Source organism: Rhagoletis zephyria, unplaced genomic scaffold, assembly GCF_001687245.7.
Source record: "Rhagoletis zephyria isolate East Lansing unplaced genomic scaffold, Rhagoletis_zephyria_1.1 Rzeph_scaffold_00501, whole genome shotgun sequence".
Classification (NCBI taxonomy): domain Eukaryota; kingdom Metazoa; phylum Arthropoda; class Insecta; order Diptera; family Tephritidae; genus Rhagoletis; species Rhagoletis zephyria.
The window spans coordinates 70,601-97,192 of NW_016157585.1; the positions used below are offsets into that span (position 1 = coordinate 70,601).

Here is a 26,592-nt window from a genome sequence, read left to right on the forward strand (position 1 = left end):
ATCTTCATCTTCATCTTCATCTTCATCTCCATCTTCATCTCCATCTTCATCTTCATCTTCATCTTCATCTCCATCTTCATCTCCATCTTCATCTTCATCTTCATCTTCATCTCCATCTTCATCTCCATCTTCATCTTCATCTTCATCTTCATCTCCATCTTCATCTCCATCTTCATCTTCATCTTCATCTTCATCTCCATCTTCATCTCCATCTTCATCTTCATCTTCATCTTCATCTCCATCTTCATCTCCATCTTCATCTTCATCTTCATCTTCATCTCCATCTTCATCTTCATCTTCATCTTCATCTTCATCTTCACCTTCATCTTCATCTTCATCTTCATCTTCATATTCAATTCTCTCTTCCTAATCTTAATCTTTATCCTTTTTTTGTACGAGCATTTTAGGATATAATATTGTGCGACATAAGCAAACAAATTTCGAAACACACGAAGCAATCAACATACTTACGACCCTGTGGGCCAAATAAAGTAAAACTGCTTTTTTAGTTTTCTCTCTGATGTCAGGATTTTTAAAGGACTTTATATACCAGTTTCAAAGATATGATTAATTCAAGAAATTATTTAAAAAATTCAGTGCAATAGAGAAGAACAACATCGACACCAAATGAAAATGAAAATAGGTATGGAAAATGGCGATTTAATTAATTGAATTTTTTATGATATTGAAGTTAGAAAGACGAAATTCTAGAATATATTCAAGGCAAACATTTTAAAAGGACATTTTCGTCGTTATGCACCAAAAACTTTAATCGACTTTAATTCTACTGAATTTTCTCTTTGATTTAATACCCATACTGTTTTTCTCTATTGCACCGATTTTTTTAAATAATTTTTTTAAGTAATCAAAATTTTCAAATTTAAAAGTCATAAAAAAATTCGTGACGTCACAGAAAAAACTACACAGTTATATTTTATTTCGCTCATGGTTTCGCGAATATATTAATTGTTTTGTGTGCAAAATTTACCGTAGCACGGTGTGATAGGTATTTAGATAACCTGAAATTGCAAAACATTATCTGTATACAAAATTTCATCGAAGTCGTTAGAGTAGTTTCTGAGAAACATGTGGATATACATATCTGTATATAAACCTATACATATATATATACAATAATTGTTTGTTTAGTGTAGTAAGCCCTTGTCATATTTGATTTGGAGACAAACCGGTTTCGTTCGAAAAAGGACACTGAAGATGGCATAATGCCGAAACTGGTTTGTCTCCTAACAAGTAACGACGAAAAATCGTACCAAAATACCTAACCTATCTGAAACACCAGCAACGAAAATTAAAATTAAAATAATAAGATATATTTAAATTATAAAAAATTTTATGAAATGTCTTTTGAATTTATGTATGTATTTAAAACCACTTAGTTTCAATTCTACATATTTTTGCATAGAGCAGCAGCCGTTCTGTAGATCCGAATTCCATAATTTTATATTTTTGAAGAAATTGATTTTACTAATTTTATATTTTTGGAGAAAATCCGTAGAGATATCGTATTAAGTAAATAAATAGTTCTGTTCTATATTATTAGGTAATGTTTTCTCTGCTTAAGTACTCGTATTCTTTCCCGCTGTCCATAGATCTTTCGACGTCATCGGTATAAACTTGGATAGATTTATTAATAACAACTTCGATAAACATATCGACAAAATTATCGACAAAATTATCGATATTTTTATCGAAGTTGTTAACTTTATTTCTATTGAAATTTTGATCGATATATTTAATTCAGTGTGTCGATATACCGCTTTATAAATACTGTTCTCGATGTAGCTAACCAAATAGCCATTGATATAAACACTGATGAATATATACATTTTTATCGATGTTTTGGTTGATATACATATGTATTTCTCAATGTAGCCATCTTTTTTATGAAGATATTTTGTAGTTATCCATTTTGATATGGTGCTACAAATGTGGGTTCCGTCAGCAAAAAATTAACGCCCTCTTCGAGTCAGAATGCGAATTGCTCGAGCTGCACTGCAAAGCCAACAAAATAGCTGCTCATGACACCATCAACATCAGTAAACCGCCACAACACAGATGACAGCGACTAAATTATCAATGTTGTTTGCCGACTTTAATGCCACGCTTAAGTGTTAATGATCAAATATAGAATAAAATGCAACTATACATGACAAAAAAGGAGCAATCGAGAAGTGTGGCAATATATGTACGTAAGCTTACAAAATAAAATAAATCTAGATAAAAGAAAAAAACATAGAGCACACATTTTTACCATCGCCAACAAACAACAAGTAAGCAGCTGCCAACAGCGCAGCGGTAAACACTGCGAATGGTCAGAGAGTAGTTAGTCGTAATGATGTCATGTGCTCTGCGCTTTAAGTACCAAACATGCATATAAAGCATTAAAAAAAAAAAGCTACATCAAAGCTGCGCTGAAAAGAAGAAAGTCCGAACGACAGGCTGGCTGGCAGATTGCTATATAATTGGGTAGGTAGCTAGGTCAGCGGCGAAAAAAGGCTGTTATGCTGAACGTACAATTTTCCAAGCTTTCCTTTTGAGCTGTCAAATGTTGGCCACGAACAACGAAAAAGAACAACCGAGCAGCTAAATGATGATGTGATGCCGTGAACTTCCAGCATAAGCGCAATAGAATGGTAGGAAAGAATGCCAGGCTACACTTGTTGCCTGCCACCTAAATAACCAACTCACAGCCAGCTCATGTTGTTGACTCTTCAACAAATATACTTTATACATATGTATGTACATATATACATAAATACTTTTTGGCTTCTTACTTCACTAAGTTTATTAAAGCGCAGTAAGTGGCAGTAAATGGCATAGCTGTTGTTGTTGTACCAAATAACCGTACTACTTGTTAAAAAGTGCAGCTTCAACACCTATCTATGTAGCTAAAAATTTTGTAGTAGTGCACGGCCATAAGTGGCGTCTCTTCTTCATGATCCGGACGTTGTAGAAAAAGAGCAGCGAAAATTCATTTCTGCAACAAGTTGTTAAATGAATGTGCCATAAAGTATAGATGAAGCTGCATTCATACATACATACCTATTGGGGTGGACCTTAAAATATCAACGTACAAAATAATAATATACAGCAAAAAATTTCACAATTTTCAATACATTTTTTGAAGTATCTAATAATTTAAAAATTTTAAAATTGAGAAAATTCCACAAAATTTTTACCTTGACCAGCTATAACTCATTGTAGGAAAACTTATTCATAAAAATTCATAAACTCGCTCATAGCTGGTCAAAGTCAAAAGTTTGTCAAATTTTCGCCATTTTTTTATTTGGTTCAACTTTTTTAAAACCTGGTGGCGACCTCGACGTATCTATTTTGTTCGTAGAACACTATAAAAGGTGATGTTTATATTTTAAGGAGCACCTTATTACAAGTGTACGAACAAATCCACCAATGTCTGCTGGTATATATCTACCCGTCTGTCTATATGCATGTTTCACAGTTTGACTTGAACCTTTTCATTTTATTTTTATTTATTTGCTGTTTTTGTATCGAATCACTTGCTCTTAACGCTCTGCAAGCTTACTTACTTTTTCGTTGCTTTTCATTCTGCTTATTTTTAAACGATTTTTAACGGGCCACAACACTTAATTACAATCAGAAATATGTATTGAAACTGTAGAAGTTTAACAACATTCTTTTTGCCCTTTGGCTTTAGCAGCGACGAGATGTTGCATCTGGAAAATAGCCACTTATCAGCAAAGTACGTATATTTTTATAGCGTGCAAAATTCCTGCCAAAACAAAATTTAATAGTCCGGGAAGACTCCGTGATCAATCGCAAAAGATCATGCGAACTATATTTCTACCATAAAAAAGCTTCTCATTAAAATCCATTTGCCATTTAGAGTCGGCGTGTAGGTCCCTGCATTTTTGTGTAACAACATAAAGACGCACACCACAAATTGGAGGAGAAGCTTGGTCAAACACTTAGCAAAACTGTAAGCGCCAAATTATTATTGTTATTATTAATGTCCTTGGTAATAACCACATCGAGATTTTCGCGCCATCTGTCGAATAAGCTGATAACATCACCTAAATTGTTGTCCCAATTGGAGCAGACTGATCAGGCAAAATATCTAGGCTTAATTCCAGAAATTACAGACTCAAGATCAGTGAATGTTTCCGTAAAGCTACAATGGTGTATACTTATGCACCAAGATTATTGTGGGTTAGATCACTCGTGCTCATATTCCCGTAGTTGCGTATGTAACGTATACGCCTCGTAGCACTGTACACACAATAACATCACTGTGGATTATTAGGACAAAAATCTATCGACATTCATTCACTGCTGGCTGTATGTTTGAAGTGTTAGCTCGGGTTTGAAATATTTTTTGTAATTTTCTGAACGATGTTGTTGTAATAGGTATTGGCGTTGTTTTCGTTGAGCACTTTTGATCTGGTCAACCTCACAGCAATATATGTATGTAAGGAGCTTGCTCTTTTTTGCTGAGTACCCAAAACAAAAGTCACTTCTAAGGATAAATCTTTAACGGTACCAAAGTTGCAACAATTTCCAAGCACTTTTGTTATAAATGGATATAATCGGTTGTATTGTCTATACCGATTAATTTATCGATAACAAATGATTATCCAGATACAGTGGTGGAAAAATAAAAAGGGACGCAAAATTTTAACAAATGTTGCCTATGTACTTTTTTTGTTTATTTAATATTTATTGTTTATTTTATATCCGAGCGCACTTGTGCACAAGGGTATATTAACTTTGTTCACATAACGGTTGTTTGTAACAGCCAAAACGAGTCGAGATAGATATAGAAAAATGTATACATGAATGCTCGGAATTAAATGTGAAGTCGATTAAGCCACGTCCGTCTGTCCGTCCGACTGTCCGTGTACACGATAGCTCAAGCAAAAATTGAGATATCTCAACGAAATTTGGTATGTAGGTTTCCCCTTACCCAAGGTAGGTTGGTACTGAAAATGGGCGGAATAGGATTGTAACCACGCCCACTTCTCAGATAACGGTACATTCGAAAAATGGATGAACAACGATATTTCAGTAAATATTGGATCCAAATTGTGGAAAATTGGTATGTGGAGTAGAACTTTGGTAGAAAATAATACGATTATTAAATTTTTGACAAATGGGCGTGACCCCGCCCACTTGTGATGAAATGCTGTATCTCACTAGCGCTCCACCAATCGTTCCCCAACTCGGTACGAGCCGTGTCTAGAGTCTAGCTAAGAAATGTGTTGAAAATCTTTGAAATCGCGCAATAACCACGCCCACTTCCTATATAACGGTAATTTACAGAAACACGAAAACTGCGGTAAATCAGTAACTACTGAAGCTATTTAATTCACTTAAAATCGATGATTATACGTTTTGTTAATTTTTGTTTTTTTTTTTCAAATAATCATTTGTGTGGTCATTTCCAATTTATGCACATATGCGCTAATTTTTTGAATACCCTTCGAAAAACTCTTTTTGACTGAATTCAACAGGTATGTAGTACATCTTATGCATGTATGTAAATATGTCTCACTATGTACGACTTTCTTTCTTTATAAGTGTTTGGATATAAATAAATCCAAATCAAAAGGTGTATAATAACATTGAGAACCCACTGCATTCACATTCACAAAGAGGAAACCATGAAGTCTGCCGCCGTATCTGCTTTGATACTTTGTTGCCACAGTTGCATTTACTATGGCAATTACTGTATCAGCTGCAAAATCGGGCGCAACCAGAACCACAGCACACATTCACTCACACTAACATACAACAAAAAAAAGCACGACCAACACTCTTTAGCGACCTCTGCTTCGGATGTGGTAGCTGCTAAAATGTTGGTGATTTTGGCAAACTAAAGAAGCAAAGCGACAGACCAGCGTGCAACTACTGTGGCTGTGCCAACAACAATGAAACGAACACTAAAAACAGTTAAAAACAAAGAAAGATAAGCAACAAAGTGGCGGATGTTGGATAAACTATTGCACTGGCAACACACGGCAGCAAGAGCAGCGATACGATAACAGCAACAACAACAGTAACAGCAGCATGCACATGAGCAGAAATGGCACAAAAATGAAGGGCGCAAGACACAAAGTGCGGCATCCTGTCTCGGTCATCGCTAGCCGCTAACCGACAACCAACAACCGACAACCAACAACCGACAACCGCTAAACTACAACCACTGTTAATACTCCTGTTCTCTTTGTTGCTGTTTTTTGTTTTCTTTTTCTTTTGCGATTCATCTCTGCAGCACAGCATAACAGTGCATAATGCCGCACATAACGGCTTTCAAGCCACTGTGCCACTACAGCAGCCATCATTGCCACAGCCATTGCCACCGTAGCTAGATGAAGTGACTTGCTGGTGTGTGCCGGTGGCTTGGCGGCTGTCTGCTGCACCTGACCAATCGACACTCACTCGCGTATAGCCAAGAGCACGCCGTGTGTTGCATGCTACATGCTCGGCCTGTCAGCCTGTCATCAACAGCAACAGCAGCGACAGCAGCAACAAAAAAAAACAGTAATAAATAAATAAAGGTGAAAGGAAGTGCTCGAAAGCACAACACTGCCTGCAGTTGGAAAGAAAAAATAAAATGAAAAAAATGAACCAAATTGGGAACACTGTGTGGCGAATGTGTAGAAAGCTGCCTCTCTGTCGGTTCTAGATGATATATGTATTTATGCCAACGAGCGGCACGTAATGCGCACACGAAGTAGCGCCGATAAAGTTGCATTTAGATTGAAATCTTAGAATTGTAGATTTAATTTAATTGTTGGCGTAAAATGTCTACAAACTCTATACATTTGTGTGTAATCGTATTTGTATGTTTTTATGTCGCATAGTTTATATAGCCGATAGAAAGGCGCTTTAGATGAATTTTTTGTTACAGTTTCCAACCTCTCCAATAAATTATGCATAGAAACATTATACTCTTTTGAAAAGTCGGTCTTAGTTTTCGGATCTTTCAGAAAAAGCATTTCTTCCCATATACCTATTATCGGCTCTATAAAATTTCTGTACAAAAAGATGAGTAAACTTCGTTAAGCGCACGCCTTAAAACATTGAAACCCTGAACGTTAGATGCTTTGAGTATTATACTCTACTTGATTGCCCTTGGTCTACAGGTTTTTTGGCGCGACTGTTAACACCGCGCGCCTAAATGCATGCTATGTGCACATGTACTTCTCAACTGCAATGCAATAAAGCTTTCTGCAGTTAATCTTCAATCTAGTCTGATGCATCTTTCGGACATTTTGCGGACTCTGCATGACCTACAATCATGCAGAGTTGGTAACAAATGGTTACCATTGGCCACTACTTTTTGGTTCAAGAAATATTTTTTTATAAGTACAACCAACCAGGTCTTCGCTCTCAATATTCTAATAGAAATAGATACTCCAAATAGAACTAATATTAAGCATTCCATTAAGCATTAATTTGCGTAACTTCGCAATTGATTTCGACTGAAACCAGCAAACGTTTTTAGAGCCAAATAAGAAGACGAAGAGCAAGATTTGATGTTGCAAGCCAAATGGAGGATAGTTGACGAGGAAATACGTTTTTGATGTGTAAACATCCTAGCTCCCCGCGTGGTTAAAATTTGCGTTAACCCAGCAGAAAATTTGTAACTGCCTCTTGTGTAACTGAGCAGAAAATCTGCAATTGCTCCTTGGGAGTACAAATGAATATTCCTGAATATTTCGGGACTATTTCAGAATCTTTTAGAGTCTAGGTTTGAGCGATTTAAGCCTCGTTCAAACTTATTTTTTTTTGTGCATTTTGGTACTAGTTCGGGATCATTTAAATGAGGGACCATTTCGGGACTTTTTCAAGATTTATTCAAGATCATTTCCGGATAAGTTCACTACTTTTTTGACCATTTCGGGACCTGTTGAAGAGTAGTTCGAGACTATTTCACAACCATTTAGCACCTAGTTCTGGACGATTGGAGACTAGTTCAGGACTATTTCGGGTTCATTTTGGGATTTGCTCAGGACTATTTCAGAACCACTTCGGGATATTTCGCGATTGTTTTGGGAATGGTTTGGGATGATTTTGTTAATATTAAGAGCCACTTCCGGGATCGTTTCAAGTCTGGTTCGAAATCTATTCGTGACCATTTCAGGGCTCTATGTAATAGCGAAACGAGTCACAATATGATCCTGAAGAACGAAAAATGACACTGAAGATGGCTCAACGCCGAAACCGGTTAGTCTCCAAACCAAATTTGACAAGGGATGACGGGAAATCGTTCCACAATACATCATACTCCTACCCTGTCGCAAACACAAACAACCAAAACGAAGTCATCTATAATTATTATTCAAGGACTTGTATTATAAAAGTCCTTTCATAATAATTATCAGAGAGATAAATATTTTTAAGTCTTCAAAGAGTTTTATTTAAAGTTTTATGGCCTTATTCATAAAAAATAAAGAAGCTTCAAAAACGTTTCGAAACTGAAAAATGTATGAAAACGTCACTTTATAAAGCTCTTTAAACCTACTTTATTTTTTATGAATAAGGCCATTATATTATAAAAGTTTTTTCATAATAATTATCATTGAGATAAATATTTTTAAGTCTTCAAATACTTGTATTTTAAGACTTATATTATAAAAGTCTTTTCATAATAATTTTGAGCGCGCCTTAAAAAACGGTACTTGTTCAGGAGCGTTTCAGGATTAGTTGGGGACCAGTTCGGGGCTAGTTGGGGACAGTTCGGGACTAATTGGGGAGTAGTTGATGACTTTTTTAAAACTCGACCATGAAGTAATTATTATTCTGGGTCCCTGTAAGAATGTATTTATGTTGCATACGCAATACATATTGCTGCGCAACCGTATGTATGTACATATGTACGCATTCCAAGTGCTCTTTCGAAAAAGTATTTCCTTAAATCTCAAAAAGATTATTTTTCATACAATCCACATTTTTAGAAACTTTTCCAAATGCAATGTCGTTTGAAGAGAAAAGAATTGATTGAGAGAAAGCAAAATTATTGTTTATGTACTTAGCTTAGAAAATTTTTTTTTTAATGCATAACCCAATTGAGCATTACAGAAACTATAAATGAATAGCAGTTTTCACTTAAAAATAACTAAATTCTTGAATTACTTTTGCACCCAGACTTTGAAATTTAAATCACCATTTTACAAGGCAATGACAGAAAAAATCTAAAAAATGGTGTCCCTGGCATCAAATCTGCTCTTGTCGCTACTTTCCTGAGCATTGCCGCAACTCCGCTAAACATGTTGGAGCCTTTCTTCGCCAACTCAAACTCAATATCTACTTACGGTTTGTGCTTATTCCGGCTCGTTTGCTTACACTCTGGCCTTTCCGATTTGTTGTTGCCACTGTTTTTGGGTTTTGGTGCTGTACGTAATTTTTATGTTTTGTTTTAGCATGCCTTCGCATATGCATCACAATCGCATTTATGCACCCGAAATGGGTTGCCACTCATGACCATATTCGGTGTGGCATATCTTTGAATACAAATAACATTTGCAATGCAGGCGAAAAATGTAAACAAAAAAAAAGCGTATAAAAATAATAAAAACAATGTGAAAAAAAGAATATTTGCCATTACAATGCACGCGCGCTGAGTGGCATTAACGATTAGCAACGCAACAGCAGCAGCAACAAAAATGCCTTTGAATTCACCGTTGCGCGGTTGAAGGCGCAAATGCAAAGTAGCAACAATAACGATTTGCTGTATAATCGCTGGAAAATAAGACAGCGAGAAAAAGAGCAGGAAATAATATTAAGCAAATAAAAGTATAGGAAAAATTTTAATAAAATTTTAGAAGTAAAAAAGGTGCTATTTGAGGAGAAGAAGAGCAAAAAAATATTAGGAGGATAAGGCTGCCACATACGCATGACAAAGTTAATAGCACAATTCTGGCAACGGTCTTTTAACTCACCAAAGCTTTTCGAAAGAAATGGATCTTTCTATTTGCAACTACTTATCTTGAGAGCTGTTTTCTGTCTTTCGAAAACTGATTGGAAAATCTACTAAGAATCAAATCAAATTAAAAAAATTAAATTAAGTTATTTTTATTTATAAAACAATTAAAATTAAAATTAAAACAAAACTATTTAAAAAACAACTTAATAAAAAAACCTGATAAACTAAGTATTTAAAATTAAATCACATCAAAAACGCATGTTTTTAAAATGATAGAATCTGAAAATTAAAATTTTTTAATTAAAACCATTAAATTAACCAAAGAAAAATATTTATGCAATAAAGTTTGCAAAGTTAACCAAAATATGTTCGTTCAAAACCAAAAAAATTTAAAAATTTAACAATTAAATTAAAAAAGGAAAAAAACATAAATTAACAAAAATAAGTTCCTGAAGCTTTAATGAAATCAAAAGAATTTATTTTTCTTTTAAAAAAATTTTAATTGAGAGAAAGGTAATATGTTTTGTTATTTATGGCCTTATAACAATTATATTCAACAATTTTATTGAGCTTGCGGCCGTTTTTAATGAAAAAATTGTGTGGAAAACAACAACAATTTACAAAAAGGTTTAATCCTCTAACTTTGTGTAAATTTTCCTATAGTTTCCCTCACAATTGTTTCATTAATAACGGCCTCAACCTCAATAAAATTGTTGAATAAAAGATAATTAAATTTAAAAAAAACTTAATAAAACATAGAAAAAAGAGAATATGTTCCTAGAAATCAAATTAAATGATAAAAGTATTTTTTTTATAATATAATCTAAAATTAAGTCCAATTGAAAAAAAGCATAATTTTAAAACCATAAAATCTAAAAATTTAAAAAAAAATTAAAAAAAAAAAAATATTTAAAGCCGCAGACCAGTGCTTTGCTCACTCGACCAATGCGACTGCTGGATCAGTGCAAGTAAAATTTACAAAGGCTTACTGTCAAAAGAGCCGTTCACCATGAAAGTTGGAAAGGGAGCTTCTTTTTGTAAGGATTTCGTGCCACAATAAACAAAATTTTTTAAGCTGTCTTCCCTCCCCTATTTCAATTGTCTTACAAAACACTGTCAACTATTTTAGCCAGAATTGCCCTGTAATTATAAAAAAAAAAATATTGCTGATGCCTCAAAAGTGATTGCCTTTCGGCCTGAGTCTTTGCATATCTTGTTTTTCCTTGCGAATTAATTACAAATTTAGCACCTAAAAGTATTTTGAGAATAATAAGAACGTTTTTTTTTTCTTATTCTTCATGCGACTTTTTCGGAAAATCTGTACTACAGAGCTATCTAATGGATTTATTTTTCGCTAGTGAATTTCTCAACATATGCGTTCGAAATATCTCGACTCATGCTTCAAGTAGCTTATTATAATAAAGTATGTTTCCGTGCCACGTATCCAAGGAAAATACTGTCCAAATTTTGTTGGAATCCGTTTATTAGTTTTAGAGCCAAGTTTTAACAAGAAAAACATTTTTCTGTATACAGATTATAATTTTATTCTTTTATTTATTTTACTTTTCTTATTTCGGTTGTATTTTCTTTTAGCTAATTGTTTACTTAGATTTTTATTTTACCTTTTTTCCTTTCAGCGGCACAATGTTAACGCCATTCACCATAAGACACAGTTCAGCAACAAGTAAAATTTGTTCACTGTTGTTGTTGCTGTTAGTAATTTGTCAACATGTCGCTGGCATTTTGGGCAAATCGCAAATGTGCGAAGTCGAAACGGGACAAACAAATATTATATTGGACATTGAGGAGAGTCGTGGCGATTGTAAGTACAAAAATATTTATATCATAAAATTACAGCTCATTCTTAATAGAACATTAAAAAACCGAAGCCCCCAAAGTAAAATAAAAAAACGATTTTAGGAAAATTTAGTTGATTTTTTTAGAATTGAAACTCAATCCTATCCTACTAAGGGCGCGTTCACACAGAAAGTCGAGCGGCGCTGAGCGAAGCAAGGCGAGACAAAGCGAAGCTGCTGATGTTCACACTGAATGAAGGAAAGTGGAGCTTTTCTAATGGACTAGGCTGCAAAGCTACCACAAAACTCGCCGCCAATAAAAAGCGCCAAAAATATTTGCTCAATTTTATCCAACAAATTTTTCACACTGATATTTTATGGCCTAAATTGAAAAATAGACTAATTTTTTTTAAGTTGCCACCTGTTAAAAAATGTCAATTAAATTAAAAAGCACGCTCACGCGAAAACGACTGAATGGATTTGCATTTGCGGAAATTTTGCACACAGATAGTTCATGGCAAAGATTGAAAATTTGTTAAGAGTTGCCACTTGTTAAAAGATTTTATTAAATTAATAAAATCAATCAAATATTGACAAGTTGTCAATCGATAAAAAGTTTAAGCGAGCTTAATTTTGAAGACATTTTTGAAGAGGGTTGCCACCTGTTTGAAAAATGGAATTTCGCCCATAGATGGTTTATGACCTGAATTGAAAAACTGGCTACCTTCTTAACCACTTTCCCGGTAGGGAACAAATTTGGCACACTTAAAATAATTTCGATAAATCAAGAGCGTGTGGCCTCTGTGTAAAATGATTTTTTTCATTTTCACCTCCTATTTTACATTTTTAAACAAATTATTTTTCAAGTAAATTTTTATTTTTATCAGTTGTCTACCTTTCATAATGCATCTTATGAGAGCTCTTTATTGAAATTTTTTTTAAGTGTTAATTTTTCTTATAGAAATAGTAAATGCTTAGCTCATTTATCAAACTTTTTTTTTTTTTCGCAAGCACACTAAGAACCAATTCCTGAGAATGCAAAAGTTGCATAAGGAAGCATTACCCTATTTGGCGCTGCAGATAATACACGTAACATGTTATTCAAATGCATACATATGTGTATGTAGATCTTAATATAGATATAAGCATAGTCATCAACTTGTGTTCGTTCATTTCCAGCGATTTGCTAAATTAATTAAATTTACTAGCCAACTCCTGTAGTGATATGATTAAATGACTACCATTTTTCTTCATCACTTTGCACCGGTTTGCTGCTTACACGCTTACAAATATTTATTTTCAAAAATCGTTTACTTGCATAAAGCAAACGTTCTACCATTTTTTTATTAATTTGATTTTTCTATTTATTATTTTTCTCTTGATGCGCTAGCTAGATGTTGCAAATAGCGCAACATATTTTTTAGGGCTAACAAGCATCATTAATCAAATATGTAGCAAACTGCATATGCAGGCAGATATAATTTTAACAAAAAAAAAACAACGGCAAGAGCAACAAGAAAAGCAACTGCAGCAATATTGGCATTCATGATTCACTAAGCAAAGTTGATTGCAAGCCAGCAACGCCAAGTTGTGGTCAAACATCACTTGTCGTAATGGTAATAGTAATAATGAAACGTATAATAATAAAAGCCATACAATTTTCTTTTATGTATGTACTACAAAAGGACTACTTGGAGGATAGAAAAGGAAAGGTGAAGTATACGCCCTGACAGTCGGGTGGCCGTGGGGGGTTGTAAGGCGATGCAGCGGCGTCCACCGAGCTACTCAAAAATTATCGCACAAAATCAACGCATCCATTTCAGCCGCAGCAAATAAACTTATCGCATATTTGTAATTTGCAACTTGCAACAATTGCAACAAAAACAAGTGGCTACTGCTGTACATCTTACGAGTTGGTTGTGAATGAGTTTCGTGGCTGTAGTTTACCGGCCTTCTGGCCACTATACCTATTAGCGTGCAATAAATGAATCAGTTTCATAGCAATTTCAACAAGTCTGCAACAGGCGGCGAGCAGCAACAACAGCAACAACAACACGTAGCGACATCAGCAAATGCAGTTACAGCAGCGCAGAAAAAGAAAACTTAATTACAAATAAAAAAGCGCAAAGCGAAAAATATTACAACATAAATGTTTATATGCATGCGGTGATGATGATGATGATGCGTTGCAAGTTGCAAGTTGCAAGTTGAAATGTAAACGAGTGAGCGCCACCGATAAGCAAACGAATGCGAAGGGATCGCGTACTGGCAACAGAATTGCATTCGCTGCTGTCAAGGGGCGCAGTGCGCAGGGTGCGGTGTGCGGTGTGCGGTGTGCGGAGTGCATTAAGTTGCACGTGACGCCATTTAAAGGCGTCTACCAATTCGCCACAAATGCGTTTGCAAACCCTCCAGCATACTTACATACATATGTATGTATGTAAAATACAAGTACACTACACTTACATACATACATATATGCATGTGTGTAGTTATCAAGCGCGGCGCATTGCTTCTTCATACCTTTATGTGATACACACTTGGATTGCTTGTTGTCTGCATATCTTGTTGCAAGTTGCCAAGTGTTGTATGTTGTAGATTACGTGCGTGCCACTGCGAGCACTATTATTAAGGTGTTCTAGCTGAGTTGTTGTTTTTGCTTGTTTCACTATTGCGATTGTGTTGCGATAGCAAAAGGAGATCAATTTACTTTAATGCGGCTGCCACTACTATACTGTTGCACTTACATACATATAAGTAAGAGTGGAACAACAAAAAAATAAATAAAAATCAAAAGTAATAACAAAAATCTAGTCAAAGTATTATTTTCATTTTTTTCCTTCATTACCTCTGCACTTCATTGCTCAACATATGCGCATGCATACAATGTGGCTCGTCTTTCTCGCTCCATTATTATGGCACTGCATATCCTGCAGCTATTTGGGACTAAATTCTTTGATATTGTATGCATCGTTCTGCTGCACAGTGTTCCATGAAAAGGAATTGCGCATAAATGTGGTTTACATATTGGTAAAATTTATAAAAAAAAAAAATTATTGCATAATAAAAAATAAAAGATACCAGCTAGCGACAAATTACCTCTTCTCGAAGCTAGAAAAGCCGAATAATTTTAGGCGCTATATGCTCACCAATTTTTTGTGCAACCTTACGACATATTTTTCATCCTGCAACCTAGAGAAATTTTAGTATGAAGCTCATATCTGTGTTGTTTCGCCTTCTGTTGTTAAATAATCCTTCAAGAATGTGCTGTACAGTTTCGATATCCGCCCAGCAATATCTGCATCCTGGCTTCAAAGGAATTCCCAATTTAGTCATAGCAAACTCTCATTTCATGCTCTATTTAGTGTTTGAAATGTTGTGTGCTCATCAAGCATTTTTTTTCGCATAAAAAAAGTAACACCCAAACCAAGAAGAGACTTTTGTTCAGGGTACGCAAAAAAGGTCCTCACGCCATAAAATATCAATACTGGGATATCATAAAATGAAAATCCGTGACGTGTCTGGGTGTGTAGGCATCTGAGTTTCATTCCGTCCCGTAACCTTTAACAAAACGAGAACCTATCATAATACACCAGACACGAAGAAATAGTTGAAGCAATGTTCTGCTCCAGTTGAGCGTGCACCAAACTAGACCAAGGGGGTCAATGTGCCAACAGGGCCAAGACGAGAGTGTCATTCACGTCGGCTACCTTTTAAAGAGTAAAACGATCGCCGGCAAAGAATCTTCTAAGCTGTTGGACAAATTCGGCTTTGATTTTGGCCCTCCCCTCTGACTATTTTAATGTTCCCGAAGTTCCAATAAAAAAAAGCTCTTTTAAAGCACATATGTACGTAAAACCTGTTATTTGGAAGTGATAAAGAAATTATAAGGGCGGTGAACAAAATTTATTGAGCTGAGGGAGAGGTTATTAAGAAAAAATATGCCTTTTTACCGAAAAAAAAATTATTTTTATGCAAAACCTACTGCCTTAAAAAGCTTCTCTAATCTCATCGCATGTACTCTTTTATTGTCGAGATTCTTACCGATATCTTCCGATAAATTAATCAAAATATTTATCCAAAACTTTACAAGTGTAATTCATGATCTATATCCATATTACTATAAAAATAATTATCGATACTTTTCAGGGTTCGTTATCGATAAATATCGCGATGTTGTTATACTATTTTTGCTTTATTACACGTAGAAGAAGTTTACTTCTGATAACTTCGTCAAAAATATCACTCACTGATTTACTAATCAAGCGCCTTAGCTGCAAAAAAAGTCGTGGCTAGGTTAAATATTTTACCAATTTAGTAACCTTCAGTAAATTCTAGAGCACCTTTCATCGCCTAAGCCGGGCTTCCTAATATTTATGAATATGTAGTTTTTTTTACAATATAAAGCCTTTTCAAGGAAAACCTATTTTAGTCAATGTTGAAGAGCAATAAGGCCAATTTTCTATGTATCTATAAATAATTTTTTTTTATAAAAGAAACAAATATATACACCGATCTACTCTGCAGTTTTATTAAAATTTTCTGCAACAGCTAACCACAGTGCAACACTTCAGCTTAGTCCTTTATCCGCTTTTTGTCTTTTTCCACACACTACCTTTTGTGGTTTGTCGGTTTTTATTAACAAAGAGAAATCGTTTTTAAACAATACTTTGATTGTTACGCCATTGTTGAGTGCCACGAGTAGATATCTAGCATTGGAAACGACAACAACAGAAAAGACATACAGCAAATACAAATTCATAGCAGACAGCAAGCAGCCTTCTGCCAGCAATCGCATCAGCGTTGAGATCTTCAAATTTATTGCATGTATTAAGAGCGAAATACACCACACAAGCGGCTTGTCAAACATTCTTCAAACCTACTTTTCCCATTTCGCCATACACCATGCAAACATGACTCGTTCAAGCAAAGAATTTTAGTTTTCTTCCAGTTCGCAATGCTAAATATTATGGTTTTCTTTCATTTTCCTCTCTTACGTCCTTACTCGGTGAAAATTTCGTTGCGAATGAGGCGATTTTGCTATACACAACGCAAGCGGTTTGATCAAACATCAACATGGCGGCCAGAAAATCAAAAAATTTTGATTTTTNATGGCTTGAAGCAAAGGGAAATTTCGCTTGGTTTGTCAAACCGCTTGTGTGGTGTATTTCGCTCTTTAGTTAGATGGCACACATACAAACACATGTACACACTTCTCTCTACTTCATTTCATTTGCGCATCTCTGATATCAATTTATTTATTTCTTTTTTCTTGCTCGTACTCTTCCTTTTTTTTACCACTGTCTTCCTTTTAACCATTACAATGGAAAATTGAATAAGCCATCGGCGATGAAATGAAAAATATTGGCGTGATTGCAGTTAAATTAACAATTGCTTTTTGTAAGCTTAACATACATATGTATATTTACTCATATGTACATATATATGCATATATATAAAGGCTTATAACTAACGCACACACACACACCTACATATGTACATACACTTATGCATGTGGTTCTATCATCGCTGCCACACTAATAGTTATTTGTTGCAAGCAAAAAATATTGCGATAAACCATAAACGTTGCGATTGCCATTTTCCACAAACGCATACATACACAAACATCCACTCGACTATTGTTGCATGTGTCTGTTTATTTCCCATTTTACATTTAGTTAGTTACGTGAAAATTGCTTTGGCATCCTTCCTGGACTGCTTGAATAAGTGCCCCGCACCATATTACGCTGTAGGCTATTAAACGAACGTGCCACAAACTGGGAGGTATTTACTTTTTCATTGTTTGCTGCGGGAAATTGATACAATTTTTCACATTTCGTTTAAGCTTTAGAAATTTGTATTTATTTTTCTGCGCAGTATTTGGCGCTTTACTATTTTCTAAAGTAGTCGCAAATATGTACATCTGTATGTATGTCTGTATGTCTGTAGTTATATATTGTTTTTATAGGAGCATTCAACGAGGTGCCTAAACTTTCAGTTGAAATAAAGCAAATTGTTTAAGAGCGGGTATTTGAAAAGAGTTAGTATTTGGTTTGCTTGATTTGAGCGCACTACTTGACGCCTACGCGAATTTTCATCTGCGCATGACATCATGAACATCTGAAGGAGCCCACCTGAGTTCTGCTTTGATAGGCCTTGCTGCGTATAAGTCAAAGTGAGAACCTTAGTATACCTTTGGCCATACTCACAATACACCTAAGCAATTTAGTAGGTCTAACCAGTCTCTGAATAAGTATATATTAAATGCGTATCTTTTGATCAAGTCAGGTCTAAAATCTGACTCAAGCTTGTGCCGGTAGAGTCGGTTTCTTTTTTTTTAACTACTTTAGCTAGACCCACTCTTATTGGGGATCTTGACTTTCTCATTGCTTTTTTATTTCAGTAGATGATTGTGTTAAGACCCCGCACGTTTTGGACCTTTTCCATAGCTTTACGTCTTCCATTGGCGCAAATTCAACTGCGACTTTTAACCGAATGTCCTCTTTCAAAACCCCGTCCCCTGAACTGTAAGGTGGCCAGACGACAAGAGGTTCATCGGTGTTTGGGGTGGCCTTAGAGGAGGTTTACTCTAAAACCGCCCTAAACCTTAACTCAGACCAATAAGCAGGGCCTGTTTCTGTCAACAGAGAGCTCCTTAGATATATATTGTGCTCCACTTATCTATAGCATTCATTACATTGGAAGACCCTTCGATGTTTCTTAGTTCTCGAAGTATTGGCGGACTTTTTATTACATAGTAAGTGCTGAATAAGTCTGCAGAAATCTGTTTTATCAATCGTCCAATTAACCGTCAGAAACGTTGGGTCTTGAAAAATTTCGAAAACCCGTCTCCTTTTTTCTTCGCGCGGTGGCTAAAACTACCAGAATACAATCCATGTTGGCAGATTATTAGACCTGCTGCTTGTTCCTACTCTGGCCATGTCTTCAACTCGATATAATCGCAAGTAAGGCTGTATGCTTTGAACTACTTCCCCTACTCCTTTCGCGCACTCTTCTGCCTCCTCATTTCCCGGAATACCATTGCACCTCAGACCCAACAGAGACTCACTGTATTCTCTCGAAGATATTGTACCGATCTTCGGATTTGTTGAACTTACATATCGTTACCGAATTTTATAGCAGATTTTTATTTAGAACTAATTCGATTGTCTGTACCAGCCTCGAAGCTACGTATGTGAATTGGATATGTACATACATCTTAGCCTTAACTACACTTCAGTAATCCGGAGGTCTAAAGGTCCTTCTCAAAAACCGCTTTTGAGAGAAGGCGCAATACTCCCTTTCAGCGTAAATCAGTGAAGGTCGGTATCTATTATAGCCTAAATAAAACGCTATTAAATTCCCAATTATTTCTTTCGGAGAAATCGATTTAGAAGTTGCTGTCAAAATCACCTTCCGATAATCGCAATTTCTATACTCCATCCCCAGTCGGTCCAGAATAGAAGCATAGCCCCTACCAGTAGTCCCTAGTCATTTAGATGGCCTAAGCCTCAGACGGCTATTAGTTTCGGCGCATTTTCCATAGTTGATATAGATGTAATTTCCAGAAGTGTCTCCAGTCTCCAACTACGATTGTACCTAAATGAGCCTTTCGGCGGCGCGTCACTCATAGACTCAAACGTTTCTTCATTAACTTGAGTAGAATCGAAGTAAGACTTTTTTAGTGTTGTCCCCCTTTATGGTAAAAGGTAGTAATGTATGTCTTAAACGAGTATTTAGTATTAACGTAGTTACAAAGTGTCTTCATTAACTTAATTTTCTCTTTTCATCTACTCGCAAATATTTAGTTAGAAATTTGTAGAGAATAGTTTCACTTTAATTTACCACACTCTTACTACTAGATACACTCTCACACAATCTTCGTACAAACAATAACTCACCACAAATGTTAATATAATAAATATATCGACTGTGTTGCTTCGTTTATGCGCTGACACTGTCAGTTGGTGCGCCAATAAATATGCGTTGCTCGTCGTCGCCGTAGTTGTTGGCTTTGTCGTTATCGTTTTTACCGGCTGCATTGGTGTCCTGGTTGCTCAGTTCAGCTTGGACTACTGCATAAAAAAAAGCAAAATCCTATTGCAATTGCAATGAATGTGGCGCATTAAATTACACATATTTTACGCCAGGCAGCCAGCTTGTCGGCCAGGTCAGACAGACGAGGAGCATTTGTGCAACAAAAGTTATTGTAGCGCCAAGTGGCAGGTTATGTTGCATTGTGCAAAGAGCAAACGCCAAATGCGTACACGTAGACACATATATTTTTCAACAATTGGAGAAATGCATAAATAAGGCATTCCAGAGTGTCAAGAGCTCGAGGCGAACTCCTAAAACGATCAGGCATATGCGAATAATTGCCATAAGAAAATGATCAAGTTGCAAGTTGCTTGTTTCTGTTTTCATCGTTGCATATTGTTGACATCGGAATATGAAACAGATGAATTTCGTATTGTATGAGGTAAATGTGTGCACTAAGATATTAGTATCATGGGTACCCTTTTATTTTATTCTACGCACTAATTAAAGCCACCCACGGAAATTGCAAAATTGTAATCAAATTATTAGAGGTCGCTAACAGGGTTTGAAAAAATTGATTTGTTTCCAAATCACAAAAATTTTTATTTTGTCAAATTTAGCAGGTGGCAAGTGAAAATTTGTCCGGTATTTTTTTATATTTTTTTTCTTCTTATTTGGCGCTGTAACCGCCTAAGCAATTTTGGCCGAGTCCAAAACAGCACGCCAGTCATTTCTCTTCTGTGCTAACTGACGCCAATTGAAAATGCCAAGTGAAGCCAAGTCCTTCTCCACCTGGTCTTTCCAACGCAGAGGAGGCCTTCCTCTTCCTCTGTTACCAGCATCGCGGCCCGCGTTGAATATTTTCAGAGCAGGAGCGTTTCTGTCCATTCGAACGACATGGCCAAGCCAGCGGAGCCGCTGAATTTTAATTCGCTGCACTATGTCTATATCGTTGTAAAGCTCATACAGCTCATCGTTAAATCGTCTGCGATATTCGCCATCACCAACGCGTAAAGGTCCGTAAATCTTTCGCAGAATCTTTCTCTCGAAAACTCCAAGAGCCGCCTCATCAGATGCTTTCATTGTCCATGCTTCCGCGCCATACACCAGCACAGGCATGATGAGTGACTTATAGAGTGTGATCTTTGTACGACGAGAGAGGACTTTACTTCTCAATTGCCTACTCAGCCCAAAGTAGCACTTGTTGGCAAGAGTGATTCTCCGTTGGATTTCAAGGCTGACATTATTATTGGTGTTAATGCTGGTTCCCAAATAAACGAAGTCGTCTACTTTTTCAAACTTGTAACTGTCAACAGTGACGTGGGTGCCAAGACGCGTATGCTCTGACTGTTTGTGTGCTGACAGGAGATACTTCGTTTTGTCCTCGTTCACCACCAGACCCATTCGCTTTGCTTCTCTATCCAATCCCGAGAAGGCAGAACAGACGTAGCCCTTGTTTTTACCGATAATATCGATGTCGTCGGCATACGCCAGCAATTGTACGCTCTTATAAAGTATTGTGCCTGAGCGGTTCAGTTCTGCGGCTCTTATTATCTTCTCCAACATAAGATTAAAGAAATCACACGAAAGGGGGTCCCCTTGTCTGAAACCTCGTTTGGTATCAAACGGCTCGGAGAGGTCCTTCCCTATTCTGACGGAGCTGGTGGTATTGCTCAACGTCATTTTACACAGCCGTATTAGTTTCGCGGGGATACCAAATTCAGACATCGCGGCATAAAGGCAACTTCTCTTCGTGCTGTCGAAAGCGGCTTTGAAATCGACAAATAGATGGTGTGTGTCGATCCTATTCTCGCGGGTCTTTTCCAAGATTTGGCGTATTGTGAATACCTGATCTATGGTGGATTTTCCAGGCCTAAAGCCACACTGATAAGGTCCAATCAGCTCGTTGACGGTGGGCTTCAGTCTTTCGCACAATACGCTCGATAAGACCTTGTAACCTATGCTTAGAAGGCTAATTCCGCGGTAGTTGGCACGTATGGCGGGGTCGCCTTTCTTGTGGATTGGGCAGAGCACACTTACACACATCTTAACTGGCCAAATCAAAACTGGCGTTCGCAAATCTCTCGCTAGTCACCAATTTAATGGGGATGACCCTTTTTACTGGCCGCCGGGCTGTCGGGTATCATAAAAACGTCATAATGCGCTCGCCGCTATAAACGCTTAGGTAAGCGGCAAGCGACCATTAATTTACGCCGCCAGCAAACTTTTTTCTTCTTTTCTATTTTCTTTCATATGCACAACTTACTTTCGCCGCCCAATGTTCCTGCGCTACGTCATAATGCTCGGCAGACGTAAAAAGTAATTACCCTTTTTTCTCCCCAGCTTGCAATTTTTTGCATGCGGCACCATGTGGCATGCTCAAGCGCGACATACAAACTCGCCCATACACTCACCATAACTGAGCAAAAGCGCAGCAGAAAAATTTTATTCATAGTATAAAAGCGCGGAAGAAAAATGAATTCTTTTCAGTTCTTATTATAAAAGCAAGCAGCCAGCCAGCGGCAGTTAATGGCTGGAATACTGGCAGTCCCTGAATACGGGGTGACCATCATCAGTTTGACGCCACTGTTTGCAGCGTCATTGTCATTAGGCGCTTTCGAGCATCGGTCTTCCCTATTGGAGTTATAATATTTTGTGTTTGTGATTCATCTGCATAGCTGCCGTGAATCAGTGCTTCGGTAATGACTACAATGGGCAATTTGGTTGGTGGCGCTGTCTTTTGTAATCGTTGAGCTTAATTGCTATGCAGTCGGACTACAGAGACGAGGGCCAATGCTGGGGTAATGAAAATTAAGATTAAGATGAAAATGGAATAGGAAATGGAGTCAAAGCTTAAGTTGAAGATCCCCTTAATTGCCGTAGCAGCGGCAGTAGTTCGAACGCGGCGCATCTAATGCGGAATTTATTATTTAACATATTAACGTTGTTTTTTTATGTCAGGCAAGCAGTAATTTATGCACTGATAAAAAATGGTATAGAGGAAGTGTCATTTCTATGGCTTATTTTAAAATAGAGCAGCAGTTTTCTTATGGATTTCATATAAGTACCATTATCCGGTCAAAAGCCCAACTAACGATAACTTTTTGCACCACACTCTTAATAGAGCCTTATAACTGTTATTTTCACTTACATACGTGCTTTTCAGTCTCTCGCTTTTTCTTTCGATCAATTCTTCTATGCTTTCATAAAATACACATACTTACTTTCGTAACTCTTGACAATGATTTCGGTGAGTGAGCCTAAGAGCAGCGAATTTCTTCTCCCCATCAGCTAATCACAAAGAAAATTATCATCGAAACTTATACGCTTTTGGAATTTGATTTTCTTCGTAAATATTACAACGAATTAATTTAGTTTCATATTTATGGAAACTTTGATATGCAGATACCCACGCTGACTCAATCTTCCGCAGAAGGAAAGGCTCGAAACTATAAGTTTTTGTGAATCATAGGATGGCGAATAGGTGCATGCGAAATGAGGAGTTCTCTATATCAGGATATTTCTATTCGGTCAGGCGATGTCGAGCTCGAAATATTTACTGTTTATATACCCCCTGTCACCAGCTGTACGGCAGGATATCACTCTGAAATAGGTGCGCTCCTCAGAGGGAAAAACCGTAAAAACAGCATATCATGGTGACCTATGCTGAACTTGGCATCAGACTATCTACCCATAGTCATCTCGATCGATATACCAGCCGACTTTGCATCCGCGGTTCACTGGACCTATATCAACTTCACCAAAGCTGAATGGAAAGGCTTCGCGAAATTTGCGGAAAGCACCTTCGCTGCCCTCCCCACCGACGTTGAGTTAGGTGAATGTAAGTTCCGCAGGGTTGTCACTGCTGCTGCAGCTCGCTTCGTATCAGCAGGATACATAACGGCACCACCTGACCCCAGCGAAGCATTAGCATGGGTTCCGTAAAGTGCACAGCACAAAAACGCCTTAAATACCTAGATATCTCGTGGCCTTAACCGAATCCGCCCCTGTGAGAGAACTATTCTAGTATCGTTGGACCTGGTCAAGGCGTTCGCCACCGTCAGCATCTAATGCTACTAGCAGATATAGAAACCTCCTCTCTCTCGCAGAGTTTTAAACGGTGGTCGGCGAATTTTCTTGGCGGTCGACATTCGTGAGTAATGTTTAGAGACAAATCGAGCAAACTTAGAAAAATTAAAAAGAGGGTTCCGCAGGATGGTGTCTTTTCCAATTACTGTTTAACTACTACATTTCCAAGCTCCGTTAACCACCAGAGGGAGTCTCAATTCTCTCATACGCTGACGATTGCTCGATCATCGTGTCTAAGAATGGAATTGGTGACTTGTGCTCGAAAATAAACTGTTATCTCGCCGAGCTTTCGCGCTTTTCACTGCACTGAGCCTAACCCTCTCCCGTACAAAATCCTCAGCAACCTTGTTTACCACCTGAACGAAGGAGGGTATTTACGTCGATGGGAAACCAATTCCGATGGTGAATAGCCCAAAAATACTCAGAGTAACTTTAGATAGCCTGCTCTCCTTCTCTGCGCACACAACCGCAACTTTCAACAAAGTACAGAGCCGGAACAAGGTGCTCAAGTCGCCAGCCGGCAGTACCTGGGGCAAAGACAAAGAAACGTTGCTGGCATCATTACGCAGTACCAGTGTGGTCGCCGGTACAGACAGTATAAAACACAGCACTTCGAATAGCGACCGGATGTCTTTTGACGTCGTCAGAACATCCTCTACATGGCCAGGCGCAAATGCTCCCCATAAAGCAGCACAATACAATGCTCTGCAAGCAATTCTTAGTACGGAGCCATAGACGTAGACACACGAACAGGAACTTGCTTGCAGAGGAGCCCTTGCCAAGGCATGTCAGAAGGCATCTATACGAACTGACATACGAAGTTCAGTGGCACATAACGGAACCTCTGGCCCCGTCCCTGGGCGGCATTCACAAGGAGTCAGTCTCGAGTTACGTAGACTCCAGATCTGTGAATGGCACACAACCACCGGACGTGGACGAGACGAGCTTCGTCTGCCTCGGGAGACCTGGACCACAATAGCCCAACTTCACTCTGGCTACTGAAGCAGGTTGAACTCATACCAAAGCAGACTAGATGCAGATCCGCCAAACGAATGCCCGGAACACCCTACACAGCTAACGCGTCTGTCCCTGTAGACAGACCCTATATAGAGGCCGTACGTTTCTTGGGTCTTCCGTTAGCTGAACTTGACGACAACGACTGAGACACCAGCTGATCTGGTTGGTATTGTTTTAGCCGCTACAATAACAACAACAACTATGATTTTCTGGACGACTTGTTTCTCTACCCTTTTTATGCATTCTAAAGTACTCCAATCCATCGGATGTTGACAGCTTAGCAATTTTTAGAATTTTTTAAATATTAGTTGGCGACACCAGCGCTGTTGCTACCATCACTTTTGTGTTTACACTAAATACCATTTGCAATGTTATAGGCGAGAGCGCTCCCCGTAAGCGCAGACTTAGCCTGGTACCTGCTGCTGCCTCTCATTAAGATTGTTAATTTAAGATCTGTGGCGTAATTTCTTTTACAATGCCACGGAAGCTCACTTGGTAAGAGGCGACATGGCGCATGCAAAGCCAGTTGGAGTTGCGAGCTGCTGGAAGTTCTAAATATACCTGGGATTTTTTATACTTACATATGTGTGTATATATCCATGTTATCACGTTGTATTGAGACTACACTTTAGTTTCCTCGCAAATACATATAAGCTGCTTCTTTTAGTCGAGAAGTTCGCAAATGATAGGAGTCAGTTACCACCGTTCTTGTACACAGCGAAGGAAGTTGCAATTGAGTCTGGCCTATGCATGCATTGCTGCAAGTTTATGTGTATTTGTGCGAAATTATTTGTTTGCTATTAGTGCTTCGACACTTTGGCATGCAAAATGTAGTTGAGCGCATTTTTACTCGTATGCTCATACATACTTACATAAGTAAGAATGGAAATACTTGAAGGCTTAATAATGTACTGCATGCATACATTCATATTTCCTGCAGCATGCCACCTATTAAAGATTCACAATTAATATTATTGGATGTGTGCGCATATGTTTACATTTGCTACGATTTGCGCTTCATAAAAATGTTCCGACGTCCATCATTGCAGGCCATACAAATTTGATTTTATATGTAGCAGACATAAATATACAGCAGCACATCGGTTACTGCAGCAGCGCTGGCTAGCCATCAACGGAAACACAACTCGTCGCGTAATTGTATTAAATGAATTGTGCAACACAAGCGTGGCAAGTGCAACATGAAATCATGAGCAAGCGGCGGGAAAAAAATGCTGCAAAAAATAAATGAAATGGTATAAAATCCAAACAACAGCAGCTAAGAAGAGAATGAAGCAGCAGCATGTAACACGAAATAATAATCTTTGCGGCATCGGCATTCACACACACACACACACACACATACACACTCGCTTGATTGTGGCAGTCACTTCACAAGACAGCTAGCTAGCTCTACGGCTACTAACGTTCCGATCAAACTGTCCAAAGTTAGAATGTCGGGACCGCCCTTGTACTGTACGGCAACCGCCATTTAAACGCCATCGATGCTGTTTGCTGTCCGCTGGTTGTTCCCCATTGCATGTTGCATGCTGCCGTTTTTCCTTTGGTAATTACAGTTCCTACGCCTTGTTGCATCCTCGGTGTGTCAGCCGTGACTGCCGCGTTGCAGCCACAATCGCCCTTCTCACAATCAAATTGCAACATTTACATTGCCTACTTGTTGTTGTGTTGTTGCAAGGCGAGCGAGTTGAAAGAAATAGCAGCCAA

At 37.6% G+C, this 26,592-nt stretch overlaps 1 protein-coding gene across 1 annotated transcript in view; it reads left to right on the plus strand.

Annotated features, from left to right (window-relative positions):
* Cad99C (cadherin 99C) overlaps positions 1 to 26,592 on the plus strand; it is a 137,736-nt gene that overhangs the window by 43,754 nt on the left and 67,390 nt on the right. The window contains exon 2 of the mRNA XM_017612101.1: positions 11,566 to 11,750. Within this exon, the coding sequence (XP_017467590.1) occupies positions 11,573 to 11,750 (178 nt within the window). The 5' untranslated portion in view covers positions 11,566 to 11,572. The remainder of the gene's footprint in view (positions 1 to 11,565; positions 11,751 to 26,592) is intronic.